The 25,623-nt window shown below is 42.4% G+C and overlaps 1 protein-coding gene and 1 pseudogene across 3 annotated transcripts in view; one reads left to right on the forward strand and one right to left on the reverse strand.

The window, feature by feature from the left end:
• Positions 1–1,773: 1,773 nt before the first annotated feature.
• DEPTOR (DEP domain containing MTOR interacting protein) overlaps positions 1,774–25,623 on the forward strand; it is a 148,463-nt gene continuing 124,613 nt past the window's right edge. The window contains exon 1 of one of the 2 annotated variants that reach the window (XM_080647262.1): positions 1,774–2,007. In XM_080647262.1, coding sequence (XP_080503388.1) covers positions 1,889–2,007 — 119 coding nt within the window. In that variant the 5' untranslated portion in view covers positions 1,774–1,888. The remainder of the gene's footprint in view (positions 2,008–25,623) is intronic. The other variant, XM_080647261.1, reaches the window with a different exon arrangement.
• Positions 23,245–23,763, reverse strand: LOC308236772 (ferritin light chain-like; annotated as a pseudogene). The gene has a single exon. The product of its transcript is annotated as a ferritin light chain-like (transcript).

Genomic DNA, 25,623 nt, shown 5'->3' on the forward strand with positions numbered 1-25,623 from the left:
GATTAAAACATAAGCAAACAACAGCTGTTAAACTCATTAACTCTGGGATCTCTACTTTGTAAATGATTTTATTTGATGCAGAATGAGGCTCTTAGAATCACATTCACTGGGAACTTTTTCTCACTTGGTCTACACGTTTGCATTGGACTATTTAAAAAGTTAAGAGATGTAGATAATTTCTTTTGGCAAAAGAGTTGCCTAATATCCATTGTTGAATTCAGGAGGCAACTGGACACTTGTTCTTCTCCTGGAGTGTGGTTGAGGATGGCCTTGGGAACCTACAGAAGTAGGGTTTGAGGGCTGTGCAACTTTCTTGGTGTGATATTTAGGTAAACTAGTTCATCTTTCCATGCCTAACTAAGCCTTGCCTTTGTAAATTGACATTATGAATACCTAACTCTGAGTCTTTTTTGTGAGAATAAATTAAATAATATAAGCAAAGTGCTTAGCACCATGTAAAGCACAGAATAAACTTTCAATGAATTGTTGCAAATTTTAAGTTTATTTAAGTAGTGATCTTGCAGCATGTTGGAAAAGGCTTTGGTGACCTTTAAAAATAAAATGCCAGTAACAAAACCAAACAATAAAAGCAGTAAGTTTTCAACACAAGAGTATAAATACTCTTGAATGGCAGAATTGGTATAAAATATACAAAGAAGAGCAGTTGATTTTTAGCAGCCCTCTCATTTTCATTTTTAATCTGTAGACTTCTACTACATATAGGCAACTGAGAGATTATGTTTTTCAAAATATTATTAATTTAAAAAAATAGTTTCACATTTATTTGTTGTAAGGGTGCAGAGATTTGTATTTATGCAAATACTGTGACAGACTGCATAAAACTTCAATACACAGATAGTCTTTTACTACAACAATGACTGCTACCATTAGCATTACTCGGGTTTTCCTGTAGACCAGACTCTGACCCTGCATGATACATGAAAACAGGACACTTGGCATTAGTCAAAGTTCCTTCCCTATTCCCTAAAAGGTGGACAATACCATTATATCCCTATTTTAAGAGGCAATCTTTTAAGCACACGACTTTGAAAGCCAGAATGTCCTGGGTTTGATTATTACTTCTTGCACTTAGCTGCTAGCCTTGGATAAATTTCTGGATTTCTCTGAGCCTGCTTCCTGATATAAAATGAGGACAATATCCATTTTATGATTTTTTTGCATTAATTAAGGAAGGTAACAATTACCTGAAGCATCTTTAATGCAGCACCTCTCAACAAGTGGTACCCACAATTGTTTTTATTTTGTAAAAGAGGAAACAGAATTATTTGTAGGCGTGGAGCTGGATCTCAGATCTGTCTGATTCTTAGGCCAGCCTTCTTTATGATTACAACATAAGGTAAGTAAATGAATTGTCTTTGATAAAGAGGATTAGGGCGAAAAAATACTTAATTTCTCCATGCTCTGCAGTGACCTGTAGATTCTTCATCGTTCACTATTTAGCTATACTGTTATTTTTTTTTTACTTTTTAGCAATTTGGGGCATGGGAAGTATAATCAAAATACCTTCACACTTGTTTAGTAACCTCCCAGCCTGTCCTCAGGGTCCCACAGCAGAAGCTCACCTAATTCAACCTTCACCAGCACACAGAACGCACCAGCGGTGCCCCGCCCAGATGTTTATATTTTCCTCCCTCGGCCACGCCCCCCAACCACGCGAGGCTCCGGCCACGCCCCCAAGCTGGAGTTCCAGGAACAGACTTGCCTAGCACCTCAGCCTACCCACAGGGATTCCCTTTCCAGCCAATCGCGCGTGAGCAACGGGATTGCCCCTAACAAATATGGCGGGCGAGGCCTCTGTGAGGGCAGACTGATTTAACACCCAAACCCGGCGGCCAGCGAAGACAGTGGTAGCGACGCGGCCCCGAGCATGGAGGGCGGCAACGCTGGCAGCGGTGGCAGCGACAGCAGCCCCAGCGGGAGTGGCGGGGCGCAGCAAAGGGAGCTGGAGCGCATGGCTGAGGTCCTGGTCACCGGGGAGCAACTACGGTAAGGCGTGGGGCAGTGCCGGTGGGCTCGCGGTGGCAGTGCCAACCTGTGCCCGCAGCAGTCCCGCGCGCACGCGCCGTGGCTCGTGGCTTGTGACTCGCGTGGGGCTCCGGGACGGCTGCGGGCGCGTGGATCGTCCCGCGTGGCGCTCTGCGGCACCGGCGCCGGGTTCTAGAGGCGGACGCAGGCGAGCGGGTGGTGCGCCCTGCGCCCTCAGACGCGCTGTTGCCCACTGCGCGCGCTCCCTCTTCCCAGGCACCTGGACGCTGCCAGGCCTCCCAGTTGACAGCCGGTTCCTAATCCGCCTAGAGAGCCAGAGGGGTCAGTGTGGGGCCCCCCAGCAGCCCAGCCCCCATCTCTTTACTCCTAGGAAAAAGTAACCAGTCCAATGATCGTCTTCATTTAAGGTTTCCCTTTTTTGTTGGCAAGTCTTGCTTCACTTCTCTGAGCCTCAGCATTTCGTCTGTAAAATGGAGCTGATCACGGCGACTCTTGAGAGGTGGTTGTGAGGGTTAAACAGAACACTTTTGAGACAAGGTACCTATCCTTAGGTAGGCACGTCCTCATCAGCCTTCATTTAGGTCCGCAAGGGGGCGTGGAGGCACCTTGTCCCGCTGCCCTGCTGCGGTCGGTGTCAACTCCCCCAGAGCGCACATTTTGGGCTGCTGAGTCCATTGGCCTGGCTGCTGCAAGAATTAGGATTTCAAGGGTATCACCCAGGACAGGCAGTTTCTCCCCAGAACTAACCCCACCTTACCATTCCCATCTCACCCTGGACCTTCTTCTTGGATTCATGTTTGAGAATTGTACTTATGGTCTGACCGGTTCTGCAGCTGCCCTTCTTGGGGTCATAAATCAGTTTGCTAGGGAAAAATCCCTGGTTCTGCAGCATTTGAGCCACAAGTTGCCTGCCGGTCTCTAGCCCCGCGGGAACGAGACCCGCACACTGGTTCCTTCTAGTTCTTGATTTGAATCTCCAGGCTCATTATGGTTTCTAAATGCTGTGTTTCAGATTTGAAGGAGAGAAAATCTTGCAGAAATTCCTAAGGTTTGGAAATCACCCTGCTTGCAGCACTTAGATTGAGGAAGTAAATATTGGAAGTCAGAATTAATTGAGTTTAACGTTACAAAAACTGCCCATTCTATTCCTTGATGATTTTTAATGAATAGCCAAATTTAAGTGAACAAAACCTTGTTTTCCTTCATCAAGAATATTTCTCATTGAAAAATTGAAACACAGTAAAGATTTTATAATTCAATCTGAAACAACATCGTCTTTTTCAAAGTCCTCAATTGGGTACATATAATTTCCTTTAAAATAATAAATTGCAAAAAAAAATAAATAAAATAATAAATTGAATGGTGCCTGCCTTTGTCCAATACTTACTTTTACCTTCAAAATGCAGCTTAAATGCTCCTTTCTGGAGGGTCCCTAGAACTCTTGACTCCCATCTTCCCTAGCACCCCTCCATATTACAGCAGGTAGGAGGGCCATACTTAGCATATTGGTAAGAAGATAAGAGGGTTCTCTCTCACTCAAGAGTTAGACTTCGTTGGAATTTCTGCTCTGCTACTTCTTAGCTAAGAGACAGCATTTTGTTTTGATAATGACTTTAAGCTAGTGTGAGTCCTGGGTTTGCCACTTACTAGAGTGGGATCCTGGACCAGTTTCTTAACTAAGAATGATGGGTAATAATGGAACCTACCTCATAGTGCTGTTTTGGGGATTAGATAAATTAGTGCTTAAAACAGTGCCTGGTATATATACAGTAAGCACCAGATCTGCATTAGCTATTATAGCTCTGCAACCTTGGACAAGTTAATTTACTTCTTTGAAACTCTTTCCTCCTCTGAAATGTTAATGAAGGAAAGTACTTCTTGGACTTGTGAGAATTTGCCCCTGGGCTCCATGTATTAATGAACATTCAACAAATGGTTGCTGGAATTAATTAGTATTGTTAGTCTCTGTGTGTCACACATGTGACTTTTAGCCGAACAAGGTCTGGCAGGGAGGATTGGGTGGTGGTGAAGATAGCAGGTATAGAAACAGGCTGCCTCGGCTCTTATTCTGCCTCTGCCTTTTACTAGTGACTTTGGAACAATTTACTTCACTTCTCCATGCCTCAGTTTCCATGTCTTTTGCAGGAATTTTGTGGGCATTACATGAGATGCTATATGTAAAAGGCTTAGTAAATGTTAGCTATTTATAGTCATTGCTTTTTTAAAATTCTCACCTGAGGATATGTTTTCATTGATTTTTTTTTTTTTTTTAGAGCAAGTTGAAGTGGGTGGTGAAAGAGAAAGAGAGAGAGAGAGAGAGAGAGAGAGAGAGAGAGAGAGAGAAGAGATCCATGTGAGAGAGAAACATCCATGGATTGCCTCCTGTATGTGCCCCGACTGGGGATGGTACCTCAACCTAGATATGTGCCCTGACCTGGAATTGACCTGCAGCCTTGTAGTGTATGGGATGACATTCCAGTCAACTGAGCCACCTGACCAGGCCTATAGTCATTGCTTTTTAAAATCTCATCTTAGCACTGTGCCTGGTACATAATAAATACTCAATAAATATTTGAATGACTACTGTGTGTAATTAAATATACTACTGTAAGTACAGTTAATATAATATCCAGCCCAGCTGGCATGGCTCAGTGGTTGAGCGTCGACCTATGAACCAGAAGGTCACAGTTCAATTCCTGGTCAGGGCATGTGCCTGGGTTTCAGGCTCAACCACCAGTGTGGGGCGTGCAGGAGGCAGCCAATCAATGATTCTCTATCATCATTGATGTTTTTATCTCTCTCTCTCTCCCTTCCTCTCTGAAATCAATTAAAAATTTATACATATATCCAGAATTTAGGGATTTAAGTGGCCTTTTGCCCTGGCTTCTTGCCTCTCATAAAGGAGTGGGCATGCAGCCATCCTTGCTATCACTGTCACACTTGGTTTTACACCCTTAGCTGCTCTCGCACAGTCTGATTGTGGGGACTTAATGATGTGCAGGTTTCCTACGTCTAATTGCTTCACACATACACAAATTCTTCTTTGCCCTTTTGCTTATTCATTACTTTCTGGGTCACCAAAGATGAGGTAAATGAAGAGGATAAGGAAAGAAGAAACAGGATTGGGATTTGAAATACAAAAATTGGTTTCTGCCCTGGCCAATGTGGCTCAGTTGGAGCATTATTCTCTACAAGAGAAGGTGGTAGATTTGATTCCTAGTCAGAGCACATGCCCAATTTGTGGGTTCAATCCCTGGTCGGGCACATGTGGGAGGCAACTGATCAATGTTTTTCATATCAATGTTTCTCTTTCTCTGTCTCTGAAGTCAATAAAAAAGTTGGCTTCCAGGCCCAGCTCTGTGAATTTTATTTATTTATATATGTATGTACCTATTATTTTTAACTACCTTTTTGGGAGACAAGTCAATTAGGCATTCTGAGTCTTAGTGCCCTTCCCTGCAGAATGGGAATAATGATATCCTCCCATATAAGGTTTGTGGTATTGGTTCCAATGGAATATAACATGGAAAGGAACATTGCAAAATAAATCAATACACCGATTAGTTGTTATGATTATTATAAGCTCCAGATGTGAAATTGAGGGCTGTCCACACTCCTGACCCTTTGCATAGAGCAGGTGGTTGCCTGAGGACATGAAATCGAGTAACGACTTAAAAACATTTCCTGCTTCCTTTTCCTAATCTCTTCATGCTTCCCCTTGACATAAAATACTGTCGTCCTCACCCAATGTATTTCCATGTTTTTACATCTAAAAAATGCATTTGGATACCACTTCACATTCCCAGGATGGCTATAATAAAAAAACAAAACAAAACATAATAGTAAGTGTTGGCAAGGGTATGGGGAAATTGGAACCCTTATACAGTGCTGGTGGAAAGGTAAAATGATGCAGCCACTTTGGAAAATAGCCTGGAATTTTCTTCAAGATTAAACATAGAGTTACCACATGACCCAGCAGTTTTACTCTTATATATATTCAAGACAAATGAAAACATATGTCAGAATTTGTAAACAAATTTTCACAGCAGCATTGTACATAATAGCCAATCATAGAAATAATTCAAATGTCCATCAATTGATGAATGACTAAACAATGTGTGGTATATCCATACAATGGAATATTATCCTATACTAGAGGCCCGGTGCACGAAATTCGAGCATGGGGTGGGGTGTCCCTCAGGTCAGCCTGCACCCTCTCCAATCTGGGACCCCTCGAGGGATGTCTGACTGCCCGTTTAGGCCAGATCCCAGTAGGATCAGGCCTAAACGGGCAGTCGGATATCCCTCTCACAATCCAGGACTGCTGGCTCCCAACTGCTTGCCTGCCTGCCAGCCTGATCACCCCCTAACCACTCCCCTGCTAGCCTGATTGATGCCTAACTGCTCCCCTGCCAGCCTGTTTACCCATAAGTGCCCTCCCCTGCAGGCCTGGTCACCCCTAACTGCCCTCCCCTGCAGGCCTGGTCACCCCTAACTGCCCTCCCCTGCAGTCCTGGTCCCCCGCAACTGCTCTCCCCTGCAGGCCTCGGCCCCCCCCCCCCCAAACTGCCCTTCCCTGCAGGCCTGGTTGCCCCCAACTTCCCTCCTCTGCTGGCCTGGTCACCCCTAACTGCCTTCCCCTGCAGGCTCGATCGCCCCAACTGCCCTCCCTTGCAGGCCTGGTCCCTCCCAACTGCCCTCCCTTGCTGGCCATCTTGTGGTGGCCATCTTGTGTCCACATGGGGGCAGCCATCTTTGACCACATGGGGGCAGCCATCTTGTGTGTTGAAGTGATGGTCAATTTGCATATTACTCTTTTATTATATAGGATAGAGGCCTGGTGCACAGGTGGGGGCCAGCTGGTTTGCCCTGAAGGGTGTCCCGGATTAGGGTGAGGGTTCCCTTGGGGCATGGGGCAGCCTGGGTGAGGGGCCTGTGGTGGTTTGCAGGCCAGCCATATGCCCCGGCGACCCAAGCGGAGGCCCTGGTATCTGGGATTTACTTATCTTCTACAATTGAAATTTTGTAGCCTTGAGCGGAGCCAACCCTCCTGCTCGCTCTGTGGCCACAGCCATGTTGGTTGGGTTAATTTGCATACTCGCTCCTGATTGGCTTGTGGGCATGGCTTGTGGGTGTAGCGGAGCGATGGTTAATTTGCATATTACTCTTTTATTAGATAGCATAATAAAAGGCTAACATGCAAATTGTCCCTCGACCAGGAGTTTGACCAGGGGGCGGAGCTGGCAGGCCAACTGCTTGTGGCCCTTCCCCCAGCCATCCCTGCCCCTCATCCCCCCCATTGGGGGTGGGGCCGGCCATACGCCACCTGTGCACAAATTTATGCACCAGGCCTCTAGTTTGACAATGAAAAGAGAATAAAGTGCTGATATAATGCTACAACATGGAGGCCCTTGAAAACATTATGCTAAGTGAAAGGAGTCAGACACAAAAGGACACATACCATTTATATGGAACTTTCAGATCAGGTGAACCTATAGAGATAAAAAGTGGTTGCCTGTGGCAGTAGAGGGTGATGGAGAGTGATTGCTGACGGGTAATAGAATTTCCTTTTAGAATGATGAAAGTGTTCTAAACTTGGTTGAGGTGATGATTTACATAACTGTGGATATACTTAAAACCATTGAAATATCACATTAAATTGATGGAGTGTGTGGTATGTGAATTATATCTCAATAAAACTATTACAAAAATGCATTTGGATAACACATTAGAGTGATGAAAGCTAAAATATTTAAACTTGTTAAATAACCTTTTTGCTTTCTTTTTTCATTGGCCAAAGAATCCAGTAATATTTATCATTAACTCAGTAAAGCATTATTACCACACAAGAAGGGACTGACATTTTACATATATATATATATATTTTTATAGTATTATTCTTGATACAAAACAAAGAGAAGGTGCCACAAATAGTCAAGAAAATCTTCTCAGAACATTCTTTATTTGAAGAGAACCATATATAAATCATTCATATTAGTGGGATTTTATACTATGACTTTTCAAATCATTCGTTTTTTTTATATTTTATGTAGAAATCCTTTTGCTGGAAATTTGCCTATGCAATCATAAGATTCTAATTATGACATCCAAAATCCACCTCATGTTTATTCTATAAGCTAATCTCAGAGATATTTGACAAGAAAGTGATTTATAATAGAGCAGTTAGATAAAGAAGCCCAACAATATCATTGTTCTTTTTGTGCTAATGGTAAGCATGATAATAACTATAACACTTACAGGTATATGGCCTTTATTACCTGCCAAGGACTCTTCTAACTGTCTGTCTGTCTATCTATCTATCTATCTATTTTAATCCTTGTATCAACTTTTATTACCCTCATTTTACAGATGAGAAAACTGAGGAATGGAGCATTTAAACTAACTAACCATAGATTATTCAGCCAGAAAGTGATAGAGCTGGGAGTCCCTGCTTATAAGCAGCATGCTAGACTGCAATTTAATGGTGTCCTCAACTAGTGATTTAAAGGGTTAAAAATGTAATGGCAAGACAGATGTAAAGCAGAATTATATGACTATCACATTCTACTGTGACAACTCTTGCAAATAAACAAGTAGGCAAATGCTTTTTCCATTCTGTTGGGAAAAATAGAATTTATTCCTTGAAGCGTTTATGTTTTGACAAGATAGAATGGTCACTTTTCTCTACTAACTATTAGCCAGGTCTTCTTTGCCACGTGGTTTTGAAAACTTAATTTGATCTATATATTCCTTCTCATTTTGTAATCATTATAATGGGAAGATAAATTGCAATTTACTATTTTGCCAGCTGTGACGTGGGGAAGAGTATTACGAATGTAATGAGGAATGCTTAATTAAGAGAAAACGTTTCAAGCATGTCAGTTATGCAGCACTACCACGTCTAAATATGCTAATTGCCACAATCTCATCCAATCACTAGAGCTGGTTCCCTAAAAGCAATTTACTAAGAAATGAGTTTTAGCTAAGTTGTAGGAAATTGCAGTTCCTTCAAATTGTTAGATTTTTTTGTTATAACAGACTGCCTTTCCAGACTCTTATAGCCATGCTAGTGCCTTTTTCATAGAAACTCATTCAATAAATGTTGAGTTGCTTTTCGGAGTTTGCTTTGCATTTGTTAATGCAGCATGCAGGTAAAAGGTAAAAGCCAACTCATTGAGCCAAAGACTAAGCTACAATAAAATAAATCTAAGATGCAGAATTTAGAGCAAACAGAATAGAAAAAAAGAGAAACAGTTCATTTTCCTGCACTTTGAACTTTAGAAGCTTTAGGTTGGCATAGAGAATGTCTTAGGGGACAGTCCCTACTGGTGACTTTTAATATGGAAGCTCAGCTCTACCAGACACTGTAACTGCCTAGAAATAGCAGGAAATAGCTGGAAAGCTACTGCCCAGAGCTCTCACTGAAATCTCAGGATCCAAATGGAAGAAATAAACCTTTATTCTTCTAAACAGGAGAGAATGTCTATCCCGGAGTCGGGAAATTACTGCCTGTTCAGATTAAAGCGGAGTGGCAGGGGAGAGGGGTAGCTTTAGAAAATGGACAGTCACTGTATTTGGAGTCAATGCAGAGAGGTCTGGTATAGAGTGTTGAACTGCATTTGAACCAGAGGCTTTTCCAACATACATACCCTGCTCCTGTGACTCTCTTTTCTGTTTCACAAATTGGAATTGAGGCCAGCGAGCACAGATCCGGCACAGAGCAAGCTCGCAGTGGATTCTTGTTACCTGGAGAGAGAGCATGTGAAAAAGTGCTTTGTCCCTTGCAAAAAAATCATGCAAATGGAAGACACTTAGTAAGTGCTCAATAAATTATTGTGGAATTATTTTATGCCCATATGCACTTAATCTTATGTAAAGTCGTCACACTTTTCTTTATTCCTCTCATTATCTACCAAGGAGGGCAGGGCTCCATATCTGAGATCCTTGTTCCAATATTTATCAGCCTTAACCAAACTTGGAAGCTTACGTCAGTGACTGTTTTCATGGGTTATTAGGTACTTGGAGAACAACATTGGAGATAGGGTGGGGACAGAGGGCTTAGTGGGTCAGACAGCATACTTGCAAGCAGCTGTTCCCAGTGGCACTGCCAGGAGGGGCAATAGGAGCTATTTTCATCAGGGCTGTCTGGGATGGTGCCATCCTGGAAGAGTTCAGAGAGAATATCGTCTACTCAGGTCTGCACAGAGTCATTCCCCCCCCCCCCCCCCCCGCCCTGTAGATTTGAAAACACTTTTTAGGCTGGATAGGAGAAGTGAGATGAAGAGAGAGAAAACACACTGGGAGTGTGGAACAAGATAGTTTTTCCTATGTACAGTTTTCAGATCCTCAGCTTGTGCTAGGGTGTGGCAAGAGGGAACAAATGCCAGGGCCCCCAGCTCGGGGAAACCCATTGCAGCTGCAGAGGAGGAGGTAGTTAGCAGCTAGTATCATTGGGAAGGGCTCAAAGCTTGCCACTCTTAAGCCTCAGCTGCTCCTTGTGGTCCTATTATTGCTGTTTTTGGAGCTTGTTTATTTGTTTGAATCCTGCTGCAAATATATTAAAGAAAGGATGATGTTTTTCTATGTTAAAAAAAGATTTAGCATGTCCTTCCACAATGTTAGGACCTACAGATTTCGGTTCTGTTATTTGCCCATAGATTCCAAGCCATGGCCCAACACCAATTGAGGTCTTGGCCTTATTTAGTTCATTCATCCAGCTCTGTGGGGCTCTCTGTTGGGTGGCAAAACTACCACATATTGCAGCTACCGAGAACGGAACCGTGTGTTTTGTGGCAGATCAGGCAGGATTCAGAAGGACCAGTTTTAGCCCAGAAGGCTCACTAGCTACTCTGATCTTGATTTAAGGTGAGATAAACAAATTAACATTCTGATGTACATTCTTTCATGAAGAAAGTCTCATTTCATGCTGTCCTAGTTTCATTAGGCTTAGGTTAGTTGCTGCATTTTTATTATCTGTGAAGTTTGGCCATTTTCTAACAAGTTGTGAAATTCTGGAAGAATACACTATGAGTGGCATCTTGGCAGAAAAGCAAGGAGGATTTGGAAGAAGGTAATGTAGAGATATATATGCAATTATGGGCTGGTCTAAGAACAACCAACATATGAAAGGACAAATTTATAAAGCAAATATATTGAGAAAGGATAATTTTTTTCCATGTTAGAAAAAATTTAGTATGTATTTTTATTGAAGATCTTGGGTTAATTTGCTATTTAAAATGCAATTCTCTCCCAGTCATTGTGGCTCAGTGGATTGAGTGTCCATCCATGGACCAAGAGGTTCCTGGGAGTCCCCAGTTTGATTCTCGGTCTTCAATGGATATATTTTAATAATGGATTAGACATAGCTGAAAAGAGAATTAGTGGATCAGAAGGTAGAGCAGAAAAATATCTAGGATGAAACATTGCTGGGGGTGGGCTTAATCCCCAGTAGGCTGTATGTATAGCCCATTGATGTTTCTGTCTCTCTCTCCCTCTCTCTTTATCTAAAAACTCAATAAAAACATATTTTTAAAAAGTAATTCTATTTATAAATTTTGCACACTATTTTCAGGCACATATATTGAGTCCAGAATAGCATGAATTTTTTGAATTGTAGAAATTCTGTTTTGCTTCCCAATTTCTTTCCTCTTCCACGGGAGGAAGGAGAATGGTGTAAACTTAGGTCCTGTCTTCATTGAATGTATTTTTTTTTTTTAAATTCTACTTACCTTTACTCTTTAACTTTTCCATTATCAAAAGTGACTTTCACAGAATATATTCCCTGAAAAAAAAAGCAAGGATTTATTCCCTGTGGTGATATATGGCTATTTTACATTGAGGTATAAAGTGCCCCTTGCATCATCTTTAGTTAAGCAATAACAAGGTTGATGAAATATAACTTTATCAGTCTTGGCTGGGTGGCTCAGTTGGTAGAGCATCATCCAATATGCCAAGGTTGTGGTTTCGATTCTCAGTAAGGGCACATACGAGAATCAACCAATGAATGCATGGCCAGGTGGAACAAACTGATGTTTCTCTCTCTCTAAAAAATCATTAAAATAAGATAAAATAGAACTTTACCAAAGCTCCTACTTGATGTACTACTTTCTTCTTTTTTAAAATAAGAGTTGATTTGAGCCTAACTGACATATTCCAGGGAGGAATATCTCAAATGCTCCTCTATTTTCTTCTTGAGAACCGATGTAACACAGTTTAGATCTGTGGTGTTAAGGCAATAATCTAATGCATACCCATGATTCATTTTCCTTTACATTTGTTAGATTTTATCTTATTAATGACTGGTTTGTAGAATCCAATCAATAACAATAGATATAACCTAAGTCATCATGAAAGAGGATGAATAGACCTTGGCTGCCCTGATAAAGAACATTTATCCTGATGCCATATTTATCAGAGCTATAAGTTATCACAAGTATTAAGGACATCCATATACAAGGAATAAGAGTGAACTCGTGCTTTTTCCTCCAACATTTTACTATGAAAAATTTCAAGCATACAGAAAAGTTTAAAGAATTTTATAGTGATCAGTCATCCACAAATTAGATTCCACAATTATTATATTACCATGCTTGCTCTAGTATATAGCTATCCTTCTAGCCCTTCTTCTATTCACTCATCAGGTCATCTTATTATTTTTTTCTTTTATAGGCATTTGAAGTAAATTGCACACAATAATATACTTCTAAAACCATTAACATACAGCCCAGCCAGTGTGGCTCAGTAGTTGGGTGTCAACCCCTGAACCAAGAGGTCACTGGTTCGATTCCCAGTCAGGGCACATGCCCGGGTTGCAGGCTCTATCCCCAGTGAGGGGCATGCCGGAGGCAGCTAATTGATGATGTTTCTCTCTCATCAATGTTTCTCTCTATCCCTCTCCCTTCCTCTCTCTCTCCAATCAATAAAAAAATTAAAAGCTTTAACATACAATTTACTAGCTTGTGTTCACTCTTTGTTTATGGTTCTTTAAGAGATAAAACTTATGTACAATGAAATGCACCATTTGGTGAGTATTGACAAAGACATACATCTATGAAACCAAAACCCCTATCCAGATATCTTTGAATGCTTTGGGGACAAGAAACAGAAAATCAACCTAAACAACTTGACCCCCATATTTGGAAATCTAGGAGACTCATTTTTGGTAGTTCTGTTGGGTCTCTCTCTCATATAGCTCCTTTATGTATCAGCTCTTTCTTTGGTTGACTTCATCCTTAAGCCTGTGGTGGGATAGGAACTTTAGGCCTCACCTGGCCCATAATAATATCCAGGGGAAGAGAGGGAACATTTCCACCTAGGATCTCAAACAGAATTCCTAAAATTCGTGCTTAGGTCACATGCCTGCTCATGAACCAATGAGATTGTGGCTAGGGAGGTTGGACAACACAAGCCAAGTAGTCATCTCCCCGCAAAACACACACATTCTCTATTTCTGTCTCTACCTCTATCTGTCAAGGGTCATTCTACAGTTCACACATTCCATTTCTACCATTTCCAGAAATTTTTTGCTTGTTCATATGATTTTCTTTTACTTTGAGAAAGGGGGAAAAATCCATTAGTATAGGTTGTTTTGAGAAAATGAATAGTATAACATGTTATAAAATACTCCAATAAAAACAAAAATCTTTTATTCTTCTGCAAGTGTGAAATTTTGGTGCAGGAAGTCAAAACTGTGAGTCTTAAATTCTTTTTCACACAACTATACATCAACTCACTTTATAAGAATTTCTTTAAACAAACCTTATTTTAGGTGGGTGCTACCATTTCTCATTTGCTCAGCTCATATTCATTGAGTGTCTATTATATGTCAAGCGTTACAGTACTTGTTATGAGAGACACAAAGTGAAATAAGAGGAACTTCTTACTCTTGAGGAGCTCAAACTATATTCTAGCTAGCATGGGTACAAAGTAGAATTCATGACCTAAAACCACATTATAGTAAAGACAGGCATTCTATTTATCAGTAAGGAAAAAACTAAAAGCTGGACAGAAATGGTCATGTATTTTACAAGTTGTTGTCTTAAAGTCACAATGGCATTTATTTTTAAACTAGAGGTCCAGTGCATGAAGTTCCTGCACTCGGGCGGGGGGGGGGGGGTGGTTCCCTCAGCCCAGCCTGCGCCCTCTTGCAGTCCAGGAACCCTCAGGAGATGTCCAACTGATAACTTACAGAAAAGTTTAAAGAATTTTATAGTGATCAGTCATCCACAAATTAGATTCCACAATTATCATATTACCATGCTTGTTCCCTCTGGGCAACAGGCCTAAGCCATCAGTCGGACATCTTAGCACTGCTGCAGAGGCAGGAAAGGCTCCTGCCACCACCGCTGCACTTGCCAGCTATGAACCCGGTTTCTGGCTGAGTGGCGCTCCCCCTGTGGGAGAGCACTGACCACCAGGGGAAGCTCCTGCATTGAGTGTCTGTCCCCTGGTGGTCAGTGCATGTCATAGTGACTGGTTGTTCTGCCATCAGGCCAAAACTGGCTCTCTGACATCCCCCGAGGGGTTCTGGATTGTGAGAGGGTTCAGACCAGGCTGAGGGACCCCACCGATGCATGATCAGGACCAGAGAGGAACGTGGGAGGTTGGCCAGCTGGGGAGGGACCGCAAGAGGGCTCTAGGGCATGTCCAGCCCCTCTTGCTCAGTCCCTATTGGCTGGACCCCAGCAGCAAGCTAACCTACGGGTCGGAGTGTCTGGCCCCTGGTGGTCAGTGCATGTCATAGCTACTGGTTGACTGGTCGACTGCCTTCCCCCTGTTGGTCAGTGCATGTCATAGCGACTGGTCGACTCTCTGCCCCCTGGTGGTCAGTGCATGTCATAGTGAGCGGTTGAGCGGCCTTAGCATATTATTAGCATACTAGAGGCCTGGTGCACGAAATTTGTGCATGGGGGGGCGTGTCCCTCAGCCCAGCCTGCATCCTCTCCAATCTGGGACCCCTCGAGGGATATCCAACTGCCCATTTAGGCCCGATCCTGGTGGGCAGTTGGACATCCTTCTCACAACCCAGGACTACTGGCTCCCAACTGCTCGCCTGCCTGCCTTCCTGATTGCCCCTAACCTCTTCTGCCTGCCAGCCTGATCAACCCCTAACCATTCCCCTTCCAGTCTGATTGATGCCTAACTGCTCTCCTGCCAGCCTGTTTGCTCCTAACTGCCCTCCCCTGCAGACCTGGATCTCCCCCAACTGCCCTTCCCTGCAGGCCCAGTCACCCCCAACTTCCCTCCTCTGCCAGCGTGGTCACCCCTAACTGCCCTCCCTTTCAGGCCTGGTCCCTCCCAACTGCCCTCCCCTGCTGGCCATCTCGTGGTGGCCATCTTGTGTCCACATGGGGGCAGCCATCTTTGACCACATGGGCAGCAATCTTGTGTGTTGGAGTGATGGTCAATCTGCATATTACTCTTTTATTAGATAGGATAGAAGCCTGGTGCATGGGTGGGGGCCAGCTGGTTTGCCCTGAAGGGTGTCCCGGATCAGGGTGGGGGTTCCCTTGGGCATGGGGTGGCCTGGGCAAAGGCCCTTTGGTGGTTTGCAGGCTGGCCACGCCCCCTGGCGACCCAAGCAGAGGCCCTGGTATCTGGGATTTATCTATCTTCTACAATTGAAACTTTGTAGCCTTGAGCAGAGCCAAGCCTTCTGCTTCCTCCATTGCGGCAGCCATTTCTGTTGGGATTTATTTATCTTCTATAATTGAAACTTTGTAGCCTTAAGTGGAGGCCAAGGCAGGCCAGGGCTTCAGATGCTTGGCTTCCTTCATCGCCGGGGGCAACCCTAGCCTCCTGCTCTCTCCAGCTCCGTGGCTGCCGCCATTTTTGTTGGGATTTATTTATCTTCTATAATTGAAACTTTGTAGCCTGGAGTGCAGGCCTGGGCCGGCCAGGGTGTGCGGAAAGCTTGGCTTCCTCCATCGCCGGGGAAACCCAAGCCTCCCTCCTGCTCTCTCCCTGGCCGCAGCCATCTTGGTTGGGTTAATTTGCATACTGGCTTCTGATTGGCTTGTGGGCGTGGCTTGTGGGTGTCGTGGAGTGATGGTTAATTTGCATATTACTCTTTTATTAGATAGGATTACACTTTGGTTGGTTGAATGGCCAACAGGCTGACCGGACACTTAGCATATTAGGCTTTTATTATATAGGATGTTATGTGTTTGGAAAGAACACGAAAATCACATTTTTTCCCATGTAGGAGAGAGAAGTGACTCTTCCAGATAGAATAACTAAATGATACCATGTACATATATTCTTACACTTTTTCTGAAACAATACTGTCTCCTTAGAAGGATGATAGTCTATTTATAAGTAAATTGTCATATTCCCTTGCCTCCTTTTCCTTTCCAAAACTCAGCAGAAATTTTGCAAAGCTGAAGGAAAGGTGGGATTTATGTTTTGAAGCCAAAAGGTGATTCAGCAGTGGCATGAGGGGCTCTGCCACCCTACATATTCCCTGCAGGGGCCTTCTCAATGCTGCATCAGTAGTTCTATAATCAATCCCTGCACCCCACCTAGGTGCTAGACACTGGGTTGGGTGCTGGGGACAGGAGGAGGACCTTTATTTTGAAGACTGCCTTCTGTGATTACTTGTATCTCTCCGAGTTTCAAGACCACACTTTTGACCTGTATATCAGGGACTTTACAGTCACTTTTCTGGTTCAAGATTTCCAAAACTGTTAAGATAAACCATCTGCAAAAATAATGAAAAGAATGTAAATTTTTAAATAGCATTTCTGGCCTTGCTCAAGGCAAGAGTCCTTTGTTCACTTTTATTTGTCCTGAGGCAACATTAATTTCATAAAGGTATGGGTACCTCAAAGGAGTGGGTGCCAAGGTGGGGAAGGGCAAATATATTACATGAATCTCATGTCTCATATATCCATGTATAAAATTTTATTTTAAAATTTACAAAATATATACAATATAGTTCAATAAATTCATGTGTTCATAATTCAGTAAATATAAACATTGAGAGACATTGAAAAGAAATTATTGAAAATCTAAGGCTGGGGCGTGTTGAAGGTACTGTCAGGCATTATAGCCAAGAAGGACACTTAGAAAAGGAAGCTATGCTTCTAGAATAATGGAAGATGGCTGCCTCAGAAACCCCAGCAGGACAAGAGGGCTCAATGACAAAAGAGGGCCACAGGCCGTATACCTAGGATAAGAACTGTCAATCCATGAGGTGACAAACAGCCCACAGTGTGGGAAACTGGTGAGAAGTGGGCCCTCCAGTTCTGGGTTGCTACTCCTCTCTAATGATCTTGTGGTCCAATCCAGAGATCGTCTCATAACTTGTGGAGACACTGGAGACAAAAGAGTTAGAGATGATAATCATTGCAGAGGAGGGTGATCAAGGCATATATTTTTATTTTTATTTTTTAAAAAATGTATTTTATTGATTTTTTACAGAGAGGAAGGGAGAGGGATAGAGAGTTAGAAACATCGATGAGAGAGAAACATAGATCAGCTGCCTCCTGCACACACCCTACTGGGGATACGCCTGCAACCAAGGTACATGCCCTTGACTGGAATCAAACCTGGGACCTTTCAGTCTGCAGGCCGATGCTCTATCCACTGAGCCAAAGGACAAGGCATATATTTTTATATGTGGGTTGTAAAGATGTATAGTTGGACAATTCAGTAATAAAATAATAATAAATAGTGAAGTGTCAGGTCCTGTTCTGTGCATTTACATGTATTTTATTTTACTGAGTCCTGATAATGGTAGAAACTAAGGAATATAGAGTGGTTTAAGTAATAAAGAGGGTTCCTTGGCTTATGTAATATTACATTTAAGAACTAGGTAGAAACCTCATGGATTCACAGTTCTTATCCTATGTATATGGCCTGTGTCCCTCTTTTGTCATTGAGCCCTCTTGTCCTGCAGGGGTTTCTGAAGCGGCCATCTTCCATTATACTAAAGCATGAGGTTTGATCAGGATTCCAGGTCTATTTCCCTTAAGTTCTCTTGATTCTCTCCTTCTCTGTGCATTAGCTTTGCCTTCACAAAATCTTCCTTTGTAGTTATATTTCATAGCTACCAGCACCAATCAAGACTGAAGAGAGGCCCTAACTGGTTTGGCTTAGTGGATAGAGCATGGGCCTGCGGACTTAAGGGTCCCAGGTTCGATTCCAGTCAAGGGCATGTACCTTGGTTGCGGGCACATCCCAAGTGGGGAGTGTGCAGGAGGCAGCTGATCGATGTTTCTCTCTTATTGATGTTTCTAACTCTCAATCCCTCTCCCTTCCTCTCTGTAAAAAATTAATAAAATATATTTTAAAAAAAGAAATGATTTAAAAAAAAAAAAGATTGAAAAGAGTCCAGCTGGCATGCTCAATGATTGGGCATCGACCGATGAATGAGGAGGTCAGTTAGATTCCCGGTCAGGGCACATGCTGGGGTTAGGGGCTTGATCCCCAGTAGGGGGTGTGCAGGAGGCAGCCAATCAATTATTCTCTCTCATCACTAATGTTTCTATCTTTATCTCCCTCTTCCTTCCTCTCTGAAATATATATATATATATATATATATATATATATATATATATATATATATATATATAGAGAGAGAGAGAGAGAGAGAGAGAGAGAGAGAGAGAGAGCTGGCTGCTATCAACTATCAACAAACATCTTGAACTTTCATGTTTTTGGACTATCTTTACTCCCAGACTCACAAGATATGAAAGCAGAGCAAGTCCTTCACTAGTTGTCTTAGGCTTACTCATCTGCAATGTTGTGGCAAGGACGATGGCATTACCCTGACTATCTTAGGTCAGTCAGCTTTTCTTTGTGGATAGAGGTGGGATTGTAGCTGCTACTATGGAGAAGTGTTCATTGAGTACTGGGGAGACAAACACCATGTCCTCCACAAAAAGATAATTTGGGCTCAATGATGAGAAACCATTGAAAGTTTTTTGAGCAGGGTACAATGTGATTAAGGCAATCTTTTAGGAGAAATAAAATTGGGAGGGGGAGCTTATACAGAGAAGAAAGTACCCACGGAAAAACCACAAGAATGATACAACTTGGGAAACGTTAGGAGACATTGGCATACATGTGTGGCTCTGCTGCTTTCAATGTAATTTTCCCTGTAAACCTCCCCACCATGCCGATCACCTGTTCAGCACCCATATGGACCCTCCCTTAACTCTCACCCCTCACTGCCCTCTGATTTGGGAGTTATGCCCTGAATACCAGGATTCAGGATTTGCTCGGTAATAGAAATAAAATAGAACTCTCAACTAAAAGGGCAAGTGACTCAGGCTCAAATTGTGAGGAATGCTTTTTGTATTACTTGGGTTTTGATGTATTTCCAAGGAACACCTCCACTCAGATACCGTCCCAGCCAAAGCTGGAAAAAGTTATCTCTTTGTTGAAGCAAAGCTGTTTTAGGGATAATTAAGATGCAGACTTTCTGGGAATGTTGGCAGATGTTCTTTACTTACATAATGCAACTAAGAAAGGTCTTTCAGGTCGTGTGTTTTATTTTATCGACTTCCTCCCTCCCTTCTGCAAAAATTGGAAATGGGAGCTACTTTTGATTTTCAAGGAGGCAAGTTTTTCTCCACTGTTAATAAGAATTATGCTTGCCCAGCCAGTGTGGCTCAGTGGTTGAGTGTTGGCCTGTGGGCCAGGAGGTCGAGGTTCAATTCCTGGTCAGGGCACATGCCCTAGTTGCAGGCTGGAGCCCCAGGAGGGGCGTGCAGGAGGCAATCGATCAATGATTCTCTCTCAACATTGAAGTTTCTCTCTCTCCCTTCCTCTCTGAAATAAAAAAAATATATATTAAAAAAATAATTAAACTTATATCTCAGTGCACCTTCACGAGTTTAGCTTTCTATTCTTCGAAATGGGTGACCTGTACAAATGCATCAGATCATTTGTACTCAAGTACTGACAAGGAACTGTGATGTAAAAAGTGTGATTTTTCTGATGTCTGTGTTGAGTACAAAAGAGAGAAGCTCCAGTTAAACCCATTGAGAAGCATCTGTGAAATCAAAGAAGCCGGGCTTGGAGCCAACACTTCTGTCTACATGTTTGCTGTTTGCTGACTTTGCATTAATGTGGGCTTTAAGCCAAGAAGAGCAGTCAGATCACTCAAGACTTTCTTATAATTTACAATCACGTCTTTCCAGGGAAAGGTGTAGGGTTTAGGGCCAGGGATTCCTTAGAAACCAGCCTTCCAATGCACCAGGATTGGTTGAGCCATTTTGTTTATCATGGGACAAAACGATTTGATGAATTACATACTTAATTAACAGGAGGGAATCTCTTTGATTGTTGCCCCCTTTAGCTTCACGTTGGGTGGCTGTTTTGCTGTTAGATAATTTCATATTCGAAAGGGGAACCCGGAGGAGAGGAAGTTGGTTTGGCTACATGTCAGCAGTTCTGAAGAATGTTTACTCAGGGAGGAGTTTGAAAACTGTGAGAATTTGGGGATTATCAGGACATTTTCAGTTCTTTCATGTTGTTCCCACCCTACCAATGCTGACCTTCTAGCCCCTGCCAGAGAAAACTCAAGCCATTCCTCAATCCCTATGTGTGGTGGTAGGGAAGGCCACCATGAGCATAGCAGGCATACTTAAGAATCTAATCTACATTTGGGGAAATCATTCAGTTCTTACTGGTTGCTTATGTGAAAAGAAATTTTATTATGAAATTTAGCCAAGCAGTCCTTAGAAGAATACATAATAAAATATGACAGTTTTTTTTTTTTAACTTTGTATTCAAAAATTCTATCCTTGATAGAGCATTAGAACAGTTATTTAGTTACTTTGTCTGGGGAGTCCTGGGAAAGGGCCTTCCAGATTTTTTGTACACTATCTTTAAAGGAAAACACTTACTGAAACCTCTATGGTAGTCTATTAGATTTGAGAAATTTAGTTAGTCTCTTAAAACTGCATTTATTAGAATTCCTCAGTTTTGCGCCATGAGACCTTGAGAACCCTATCTTATCAATGTGACCTGAAGTGCCTCCCATGGCAGAAGGATTGTTAAACTGAAACATGTGGTTCTCACAAGGCAAATGTTTTCTTCTAAACGTTTTTAAAAGATAGCACCTCTTTTCTAGTTGTGTCTCTTCAAGTGTTCAAAATGGGAAGAATGCTTCCCATGCCAGTGGAACTCAACTGGGCTCAGCCCTGAGCCCCTGTGTCTATTTGATAATTCTCCTGGGGAAGGGTCAAGGTGACTGCAGGCCTGTCTCCCCTTCAGACTTTTAGGAATGGGAGGTATAAGCAAAAGGGGACACCTTCTAAAAGAGAGGTCCAGCCCTGATTGCCAAACTTATTCTAGTGACTTAAGAGAATGGGTTCTCCTCCCGCTTGGAACCTTCCTCTCCTTTGTACAGACTTCCTTCAAGGCCTCTGCAACCCTTTCCCGTTTTGTCCCCCATGGGTGTAAAGGGGGTAAAGGTAAGTACCAGGTTTTATGGCATGGCTTAAGGAACACCTTTAATGGGGACCTATAAATACAAAGGGTCAGCAAGAGGGTCCAGGTTCCTTTATCCTCTCATTATTCTACAAAGAGTTGGGCAGGAGCCCAAAGCTGTCAGATCCTGTCCCCCTGCTAATGGACCTTCTATAGGGCAGTATGAGGATGGCCTCATCTCTGGGTCACAAATAATGTGAACTTGGCCACTGAAAGGACTGAGCTGGGAAATGCCAGGTGTGCAGCACCTGGAGACTTTGGAGCCTTGTTTGAAGTCACAGCCGCTCCTGCTTGGGGAAGGGAGCCACTAATCCTAGCAGTGGTCGGCAAACTGCGGCTCGCGAGCCACATGCGGCTCTTTGGCCCCTTGAATGTGGCTCTTCCACAAAATACCACGGCCTGGGCGAGTCTATTTTGAAGAAGTGGCATTAGAAGAAGTTTAAGTTTAAAAAATTTGGCTCTCAAAAGAAATTTCAATCGTTGTACTGTTGATATTTGGCTCTGTTGACTAATGAGTTTGCCGACCACTGTGGTTTGGGTACAGCTCATCCTGCTGGGGAAAGGCTGTGCTTCCAGTCCCAGCCAGCTCACTGCCTGGCAAGTCAAGCTGGGTCACATCCACAAATCCTGCCTGTGCCTCCACAGTGGGCAGATCTGCGCACTCTCTAAGGTGAGGTACGGTTCTTATTCATTCTTAGGTCTGGAGCTTCCCTGTCTAAAATCCTGGAAGAGGCATTCCATCTTTCAATGCTCTAAGTGCATTTTGACTCACCTTGAAGTTTTGAAATGAGGACTTTAAACTTTACCTTATTTGATAAATGAGGGTGTTTAATTCAAAGGTTAAACTAGGTTAAGTCTTTTAACCCCTGACTCTGTTTTCCGTTGCTTAACACTGAGCTTTCATTATTCCTTGGCAATAGACTAAGTTTTATTACTATGCTCTTTATTGTGATATTCATTGGTTTGGTGTTATTCTGATTTTCTTTTAGTCTTCTCAATAAATAATAACAATAACATAATAATAATTAGTATTTATTGATACTAGTAGCTATTATTGACAATAACCAGTATTATTACCAGTATGCCAAGTAGTGTGATAAGCATTTTACATGAATTGTATCATTCAATCCTCAAATAAGTATTATTAGTCCCATTTTGAAGATGGGGACACAAAGGATTAGACTAGGGAGTTTAAGAAACTTGCCCAGCCAAATGGAACAGTTGGCTTTGCAGCTCTACAATGTCCCATCAAAATCATGCTCTTAGAGTTTACAGGTTGAGGACACAGCTGGGCTCAGCCCTGAGCCATGGGTGCCTGGGGTCAGAGGTGGAGAATGCCTCTGCTACCATGGACATGGAGCCTAGAAAGACTTGTCTCTGAATATTCGTGTCCATGTTGAGCAAAATTTAAACTTTCTCACATAATAATATATCAACTACCTACATCAAAATGATGAATAGCAACAATATATATCAGAATTAAGAAATACTTAAAAGCTACAAAAACTTGGCTTAGTTGGGTGAAAAATTAGCTATTTATACTATTTCATATACCTAATCAGTAGGAAGCATTCTGAGTGTATGTACAGGAAATGTGTCAGATTAGCTTTTGTGTGTCTTTTTTTTTTTTTTTTTTTTGCTGCAAAAAGCTTTATTGTTTCATTTGGCCCAATGCATGGGAGAGGGCTTCAGGGTGGTTAAAGAATGGCTAGTAGTTTCGGGGAGAGGCTCAGGAAAAAGCCAGACACCAGGGGGATGCAGAGGGGCCCTTAAAAGGCCTCTGGTCTCCAAAGGCTCCTAGTCCTGCTTGAGGGTGAGCCTTTTGAAGAGATACTTGCCCAGCCCAGCCTGGGGGCCCGCCAGTCTTCAGAGATGAGTCAGGTGGTCGCCCATCTTCTTGATGAGTTTCACCTGCTCACCCCGGAAGTGGTTCTCCAGGAAGTCACAGGATGAGGGTCTGCGCGGGCAGAACCCAGGGCCTGCAGCTCCACAAGGGCCTGGTTCAGGTTCCTCTCCAAGGCCAGGGTGGCTTCCATGGCGTCCTGAGTTTTGCCCACTCATCCTGGGAAGGCTTCAGCACGTCCTGGAAGAGAATGCGGCCACTGTGCTTGTTATGCATCTTTAAGAGACGCTCAGGGCCCTTTTCTCCACCAACTTGTGGAAGAAATGGCCCACGCCCTCGAGAGCCACATCGCCACAGTGAAAATAGAAGCCCAGCGAGAGGTAGGAGTAGGAGGGTGGCAGAGGCAGGCTGGCCAGGCAATTGACCGTAGCCTCCACCTCGGTGGAATAATTCTGACGAAGTAGGGAGCTCATGGTTGTTCAGCAATAAGGAGTTAAGGTAGAAAAACAAAACAAAACAAAACAAAACAAAACGGTGTTTTGGCTGGTCCTGGAGGTGGTTCTGAAGGTGGTGACTGGGTAAGACACAGGAGAGTGGCTGGAGGCTGGAAGAAGGGGCATCCCTGGGTCTGTTTCGTCCAAACACTGTTGAAGCAAGAGACAGACCCGGGACCGCCGAGGGCCCTGTCTGTGTGTCTTAATTGAAAATAATAATAATAAATACTCTTCATCTATGGACTTTCATTAACTAAAACTATTAGGATTTCTGGACTGTGAGAACAGCTGTCATATCTTAGGCTCTAGAAGGAAACTTTCTTGTTGCTGCTTGTCAGTGACATGAAACTGTAGGAAAATGCATATTGCCAGAATTATGTTTTCTACATAAAGAGTAAGTTAGTCAGTATAATCTCATGCAAGAAACATGAAAAAAAATGTTCTAAATATTATTGGTACATTGTAGATGAAGAGTTTTTCAAGGTATTGCTCAATTTCTGGTTAGAGCTAGAAGAAATGTTTTACTTGGTTAACTGTAGATTCTGACTATAGTATAGACTGTAATATCGAGCTTTTGAGTCATTGTGCTCAAAGAGTGTAAGTTGAAATAACAAATAAGCACTGGGTATTCAGTTCACGACCCTCTTACTTCCTCTATAGGAATGGATAAGGCAATGATTGCATGATTATAGCTGAACTTTTCATACTAAGCCTTGAAATTTCATGGAAAATAGGTCCTATAATTTAGGTGTTGATTTTAGGATTAGGAGAATTCAGAATTCTAAGGGTTGGGGCATCTTGGATTCAAGACAATAACTAGATCAATGTGGCTCAGTTACCATTCTGGAAGCACTCTTTCTTCATTATGAGAGTGTCCACATTTATTTTTTAAGTTGAAAATATGAATTTTAAAATGACATATGAGAATCAATTATGTATGTTGGGAATAGGCAAAAACTGTCGGTGGTGGGCTGTATCTGGCCCACTACTTGTTTTTATAAATAAAGTTTTATTGGAACACAGCCATGCCCACTCATTGTCCTATGGTCTATGGCTGCTTTCATGCAAAAACAGCAGAGTTAAGTAGTTCCATTCAATCTCTAGGGCCTACAAAGTCAAAAAGATTTACTACTTGGTCCTTTTCAGAAAAAGTTTGCCAACTTTTGATGAATAGGAGAGAAAGAGAGAGAGGGGAGGGAGGGATGGAGAGAGATTTGTTTGTGCAGGGTTATATTAGGAAATACCTACCAGAAATTGATGACATTCTTCTAAAGATGAATACTTGGCAGATTTATAAATTGATTTTGAGAAGCTTTGGTGTTGATTATTATTATTTCTATTTTAAAAGACAAGTTTAGAAAACCAAGTTTAGAAATATTCTAATTTTGATCAAGGGTAAAGTCATATAAGTCATATTATTCTTTAATTTCTCCTTGTCATATGATATAAAGCTTACTTCATTTTGTCACACGTTGAGCAGCTGCTTGTGTGTGTTTATGTTTTCAGGCTTCTTCGCATCACTAGACAAGAAATTACACCAAAAAGCTGTTATTACTTTGCTGGTTTGCACTTTAATCACGCACATGGGAGTCTCTTCCCACCTCTATGAATTCTTGCTCTTAGTCTCAGGAACTGAATGAAGCCTGAAGAAGGAATTACCTGCTCTTTTCATTCATTTTCGTGTCTTTTTTTTTTTTTTCCAAGGGAAAAGTTGTCTGTCAGGGGGACTAAGAAGGCTGGATGCATTCAAGACACTTAACATAGACTTATAGAAGTTAATGCTTTAAATCTGTGTAAGAATCTGTATATGTTTAAATTGTTAGTCAAGAATGTCAGTTC

This window comes from Plecotus auritus (assembly GCF_963455305.1).
Source record: "Plecotus auritus genome assembly, chromosome: 11".
Taxonomy (NCBI): domain Eukaryota; kingdom Metazoa; phylum Chordata; class Mammalia; order Chiroptera; family Vespertilionidae; genus Plecotus; species Plecotus auritus.